At 41.3% G+C, this 6793-nt stretch overlaps 1 protein-coding gene across 2 annotated transcripts; it reads right to left on the reverse strand.

Moving 5' to 3' along the window:
• Positions 1-1554: 1554 nt before the first annotated feature.
• LOC103375084 (type-2 ice-structuring protein-like) lies at positions 1555-3775 on the reverse strand. 2 transcript variants are annotated; one of them, XM_008305284.1, is made up of 5 exons: positions 3634-3775; positions 2767-2876; positions 2550-2684; positions 2365-2476; positions 1555-1853 (listed from the first exon to the last, which is right to left on the reverse strand). In XM_008305284.1, the coding sequence occupies exons 1-5, from the start codon at positions 3686-3688 to the stop codon at positions 1786-1788; spliced, it is 480 nt and encodes a 159-aa protein (XP_008303506.1). In that variant the 5' UTR covers positions 3689-3775; the 3' UTR covers positions 1555-1785. The 2 variants fall into 2 exon arrangements, with proteins under 2 accessions (XP_008303506.1, XP_008303507.1); XM_008305285.1 differs by having other exon boundaries at positions 2767-2873; positions 3634-3774.
• Positions 3776-6793: the final 3018 nt, after the last annotated feature.

Consider the following 6793-nt stretch of genomic DNA (forward strand, 5'->3'; position numbering starts at 1 on the left):
TGAAACATCCTCAGAACATTGCAGTCAGGATTTTCTGCCTTTATTCATTGATTTCAGTACAAGAACATCTGATGAAGAAAGAACGTATGTTCTGTCGTTTGAGGTCTTAACATCTCAAACATGTTTCCTGAATGTTGCATTGATAACATCTGTACTGTTGTTATTGTGAAAACGTTATTATGGAAGAATGTTCTATAATGTGTTATCTTAAGAAAAAAAAGGGTCATATTTTCTGCCTTTAATATCTCAACACAGAAACATTATAAATTGTTCTGTTAAAAAAAAAAAAAAGAAACATTATCTGTGTTCCTGATAACATCGTCTTTATTTAAATTTGATAGGAACATTTCTGAAAAATGAAAATGTTGTCAAAACGTTCCTTAAAGATTTGATTAAAGCATTTTCTTGTTTTTATTTCCAGAACATGTGGGTAATGTTATTAATGTTGTTGGAACGTTCCCTGCCTGCTGCAATGGGACTGTTTTCCAAGTGTTTCTGCAGAGTTTTCAGATTTTCCAGAGACTCCAAATACGAGTGTGTTCCTGTAAAATGTGTGAACGGCATCAAAGCCGTAGAGCCTCAGCAGAAGAAAACTGTTTCTCTGTTGGTTCTGAAGACGTTTCACCTTGATCCAAGAGGGTTCTTTAGTTCTGACTGATGTGGAGAAGCCGTGACTCGAGGTGTTCATGGTGGAGGAAGTTCCTGGACTGCATGATAAGAACCTGATAGGTGGTGTCATAGATCCTGGTCTGTTTAAAGACCACTTTGAGATGTTCCTTCACTTGTTGTTTCAGAGAGTGCGTTGGGGCGACAGTATATATCTGGGATTCCCAGCTAACATGTAGTTCACTCAGTTTCTTTGCCTCAAGTCTCTTGTTTTGTGCCTCTAAAGGCAAGAAGCCAGATCTCAAAATAAAGTTGTGTGTTTTTTAAACTATTTTGTCAGAAACTGTTGTGTTTCAGTCGTCAGGACCAGTTTGATCAGCTGTGCTGTAGTTCTGGATCTGCTCATCAGTTTTACAGGAGCTCTGATGTTACTTCCAACTAATAAGTGAGAATCATAACACAGATAGCAGGTATTTACCAAGGGTGACCTCACTGAACCTGAAGGCTCGTTTTCATCGACATCCTGCTTCACACTACAGGATCACTGCTGTAATGCTTCAGATTAATTTATTTGAACATGATCATGTTCTAGATGTGCAAACACTTAAAATCAACATGAATGATCAGCTGCTAAAAGGCTGACGACAGTCACAGTGCTCCTTTGATTAGCACCAGTTTGCACTATGAAGCAAAACCAAATGCTGTTTTTACTCTCTGACACAAAACTGACAATTTTATTCTTGTTGAGTCTAAACTAATCACAGATTAGATTTTTGAGTTCATGAAATTTTAAGATGATGTAGCATTTAAGATATTTCCTCTTTTCTCTGTTGGAGATCAATTTGTGGGACAAAAATTCTGTAACAACTGCAAAAGTATTCAGTGTTGGAACTCTTTCAGGTGCAACATTTAAAGGCAACGACGACAGACGTCAAACAGAGCAGCTTGTTTCAGAGCTTTAGTCTTTTATTCTTGCACAAACACAGATGATTTTCATTTCCAGAATAAAGCTGTGCTAAAAACGATCATGGCATACCAAACTCCGTCTCATTAAAGATTCAGAAGAAGCAACCCGTTGAATTTGTTTCTGTTGCATCGTTGCTTTTTTCCTTAAGTTGCGTTGCAGCGATAGAACTACGATAGAGATGCAAATTGAGATACTGAGGCTTCATCTAGGCTTCAGATTTTTTTGGCGCAGACGGATGGTTTCGGAGTGTGACACTGAAAGTCGTCCCAGCACTTCTGAGCTGCAGGAAGCAAAAAGAGAGAGAAAAAAAGTGCATCAATAAATGTTGCACTGAGCTAAACCTCAAACTCAAAGGCTGACTGATTTACTTATGTGCAAACACACACGCGTATGTTTAAAAAGTGTGTCTTATCTCGACCACAAAAAGAAAACAGGGGATGCAAAATAATCCAAACGCGAGACAAAATAACCTCAACTTGGTACCAGATGGCCTCAAAAAGATCAAAAAGAACCAAAATAAATTACCACAAGGGGACGCAATGCCATTGAAATGAGACAGAAAATGACCAAAACAGGACAAAAACAGTCATAAAGAGATACAAAAAGATGACAGAGAGGCACGAAAATTACCACAAAGAGATGAAATATCCCAAATGAGTCAGAAAAGCAAAGACGAGAGTGAAAATAAGACGTAAAGCGACCACAAAGAGAGCAAACGGCAACAAAAGACGTAAAAAATCAGAGAGAAAACTGCCATTCCTGTCTCATTAATCTCTCTTTTTTTGTTTTACCTGCGTGGTTTATTCTCAGGCAGTGCTGCGCGCCCATGTGGTCGTTCGGCTCTCCAGGACACCAGTTGACATAAATGAAAGGCGTGCCGTCGCTCCAGAGCCACTGGTTCTCCTGCAAGACAGAACAACACTGAATGTTGGAACACGATCAAACGAGCTTTATTTTGATGTGCAACGAAAAATACCTCCTGAGCGTCGGAGCCTCCAATCCAGGTTTCTTTGTACTCGTAGCTGACCGTCATTATCAGCCTCTGAATCTCCTGGTACTCCATGATGTTGTGGACAGACGCCAGGTTTCCGCCCAGAGACTGACAGTTTCTCTACGCAAGCACCAGCAAATACAAAGAAAAATGAACTGAGTGAGAAAACGTTCCTTATCAAGTTGAAGTCTCCGTGGTTTACCTCAGCTCGAGCCCAACTCAGGGATCTGGGAATGTACTGGAAACAGCGACCGTTGAACTCCGACCAGCGGCCGGAACAAGCGGCCGACCTCTTGACCAGACGACTTTCTGCTGAGGAGAAACAAATTGCTGAAATAATGTGCAGTCTGCATGCACCTAAAGCGCTTGTAGGTTTTTCCATCCATCCATCCATCCATCCATCCATCCATCCATCCATCCATCCATCCATCAACCTTGTAGGTTTTTGTTTTTCTTTAATCAATAACTGTATTTTGATTCCATTTGGTTCTCACACGATCACCACAAATGGAAAAACTGGCAGCAAAGAGATGCAAAATGAACGGAATTAGACGTAAAATTATCACAAAGAGATAGAAAATGACTTTAAAGGGACATAAAAGTTCCAAATATGACACAATGAGATGCAAAACAACCAAAAAGATCCACAAGAGAGACGTTTAAAGCCGTTAAACAACCACTAAGATGTCAAACGATCAACATTCGATAGAAAACCACCATGGAGAGAAAATGACCATAAAAAGACACCAAATGTCTCAAATGTGACACAAAATTGATGCAAAACATCTAAAATAGCTTAAAAAAACCCACAAAACTACCAAAGGGAAATACAAAAATAACCACAAAAAGACACGAAACGTCTTAAATGTGACAGAAAAGAAATGCAAAACTAACAAAACGAGACACAAAAGATGTGTGAAACAGCTGCAATGAGAAAAACTGGCAATAAAAAGATGCAACATGTGACGTTAAACTGTATTAAGACACACAAAATGTCCGAAATGTGGCACAAAGCAGATGTTGTTGTTCACACATCTGCAGCACTGATACCTGACGACACGAGACTCACCGGCAGCTCGAGTCGAAGTCAACATGATGCAAACGAGCACAGTCAACGTTCTCATGATGCAGCTCGACTGAAGAGAAATCACTCAGAGCAGATTTGGTTTAGTAAAGGAATACCGTCTTCTGCCTGTGCAGCTCATCTGTCCGGCTATTTATCGCTGAAAAAAAAACAAAAAAAAAAAACAGGAAACTGAGAACAGACACAGAAACATCCTCATGAGATGCAGAACACTCAGAAACACGCTAAAGTTTTCCTGCTGCATCATGTACATGCATCAAACTGAATGCACGGACAAACGTCACTGCAGAGCATCTGCAGACACACACAGATCACTAAACGTCGTTCTAGAAATACAAGACGCTCGTCTATCCCAGACAAAGACGCAAAAACCCAGAACGACACACAAAAGGGACGTCGAGTGACAGCAAAGAGACAAAATGGCAGCGATGAGATGCGAAACGACCAAACTTAGGTACAAAACCATCTTAAATTGACCGTAAAAGGTTCCAAATGTAACGCAAAAGAGAATCTAAACAGTTGAAGTGACCACAAAGACACAGAATCGTGTCAAGGAGATGCAACACAGGCAAAGTTCAGAGAAGACAAAGAGATGTTACACAAAGGACATGTAGAATAACTAACATGATACAAAAGGGACGCAAAGCGACTGCAAAGAGATGCAGAACAAGTAATTTCACACCAAACCACCATAAAGCGATCCAAAAATGCACACACAGAGATACAAAATGTTCCAAACGAGACTCAAAAGAGATGCAAAGCAACGAACTGGACGCTCAAAACACCTACAAAACGACAAAATGGCAAGAAAGACGTGCAAAAGTACCATAAAGACACACGAACTGGCAACAGGAAGTCCCAAATGTGACACAGAAGACATGCAAAATGAGCAAAATGACAAAAAGAGATGCAAAGTGACCACAAAACTACCATAAAAATACACAAAATGTTCCAAGTGTGGCTTAAAATGGATGCAAAAGAGTCAAACTCACGGGAGAAAGAGACGTAAAATGACACAAAAGAACCAAACTGTGACACTAAATGAGCAAAGTAAAGTTCAGATGAACACAAATGGCTGCAAAAAGAGCACAGAGTTGCACAAAAGGAACGATATGAAACACAAAAGAAGTGCATTCAGTTGGGGTTTCTTGGACAAGTCGAGGCCTTTTCCATGTTTTTGTGCAGAAGCCTGTTTTTTATGTTCATCCATCTTCAGCAAAAAAGAAAAAATGCTTGTCACTCAACAGGACGTCCTCAAATTCTGTGTGTTTTTTTTTAGCAAGAAAATAAGGAAACTTTCCAGATCAGAGGACTTGTCTAATTGTGGAAACGTCTTTTTCTGGTTCTAAGGTTTCGTTGGGGGGGTAAAGCTGCTTTCAAAGGACAGTGTCATCAGTGGTTAGATTAATTATTTGTCCTGTTCTGCCCTTCATTTGGTTTTGGGGAACTTTACTGCAGGAACGCGACAGAAGTGGCTTCAGTTGGTGCTGCATTTGGCAAATTTGCTTCTTTCGATGAAAGGACAGATTTTAATGAATAGTTCATCCAAACTTGACACATCTGCTGAGTGGCTTCAGTGTGTTTTTTAGCCCTTTTTTGTGTGTTTATGCTTTGAAGGCAGATCTAAGATGCATCTACTGCCTCCTGCTTTCAAATTAAATCAGGCGTAACGTTAAAACGTCAGCTGGAGGCCGTGTTTTTAGCTCACGTCTGCTTGAACAAGCTTACGACAGATTTCAAGTCATTTGTCGACTTCTTTAATTTCAGATGTGCACATTTATAACCCTGCACGTGTTGCAAAGATAAGACAGCGTGATCAGGAAAAAACAAAACATCTGAGAAGTGTTGTGAAACACTGACTGACACGTTCTGTGACTTTGGTGAGACGACACTCACGCATGACGATGCAACATGCAAAACCTGTCCAGTTGTTCAGCANTGAAACACTGACTGACACGTTCTGTGACTTTGGTGAGACGACACTCACGCATGACGATGCAACATGCAAAACCTGTCCAGTTGTTCAGCACAGATCACTGTGGTGCAACAGCTTCTCAGAACGTGCCAACAATTCATAGGAGCAACGACATTTCAAGATGACTGGTTCAACAGTATTCAGAACTAAATGTACGGACAAAATGTCCCAAATGTGACAAAAGAGATGCAAAACAGCGAAATGAACACCCAAAGGAGATGGAAAGTGACGACAAAGAGACAAAACGGCATCGAAAGAGATGAAAAACGATCAAAATTACCCACAAAACCACAATAGAAAGACAAAGGAAATGCAAAACGGCACACAAAAGAGATGTGAAATGACCACAAACAGACAAAACAGCAACAAAGGCACGCAAAATGACCCAAATACGCCAAATAATGCGATTAATGCAATCCGAATAAGAAGGAAGATGTGACAACTGTCAGTGCAGTAAATGACAATTCTGGCAACTATCACCCCATCTCCATTTTGAGGGGACACCGTTGCTACATCCAGGGCTGAGCTCGGCCCAAGTCAAAGGAAGAATTGGTTTCCATTTCGGACATGTAGTTGTGCACTGCCGAGTAGTTTCACAATGTTTGGGCGGAGCTGTAGGTGAGCTGGTGTGCTTGAGCTGCAATGAGTGTAGAAAGAGGCAGAAAAATCCCAGTCCGCTGTGATTGGTCAGCTGGCACGGCCAAGGCCATGACAGTAACCTCACATGTGAGAACAGAGAGCGACGCCTGCTGGGGACACAACTGTGAAACTGGCATCCTGGTGTCAGCAATAAAAAGTGATTTCAGGATGCATATTTCTTTCTGGGCAGCTGATTGGAGTGGCAGGACACATGACTAGTCGTGGTTTGTAGGATTGTGAGGGCGACCACTGCTTCAGAAGAAGAAAGCATCCAGGTATCTGCAACATGACACGCTGCTACATCCAGGACTTAACTCGGCCCAAGTGGAAGAATGACGAAGACTAAAAATTGATTTCCAGTTCGGACATTCGTCCACACCCTGCCAGACCACAGACCTTCTTACCATGTGCTTCTGCGTGTAGTTTCACAATGTGTGGGCGGAGCTGTAGGTGAGCTGGTGTGCTCGAGGTGCAGAAAGTGTAGAAAGAGGTGCCCTGATGTGACGTGTTAAAGCTCAGTGTGCAGCAAAG

This window comes from Stegastes partitus, unplaced genomic scaffold, assembly GCF_000690725.1.
Source record: "Stegastes partitus isolate 25-593 unplaced genomic scaffold, Stegastes_partitus-1.0.2 Scaffold2460, whole genome shotgun sequence".
Classification (NCBI taxonomy): domain Eukaryota; kingdom Metazoa; phylum Chordata; class Actinopteri; family Pomacentridae; genus Stegastes; species Stegastes partitus.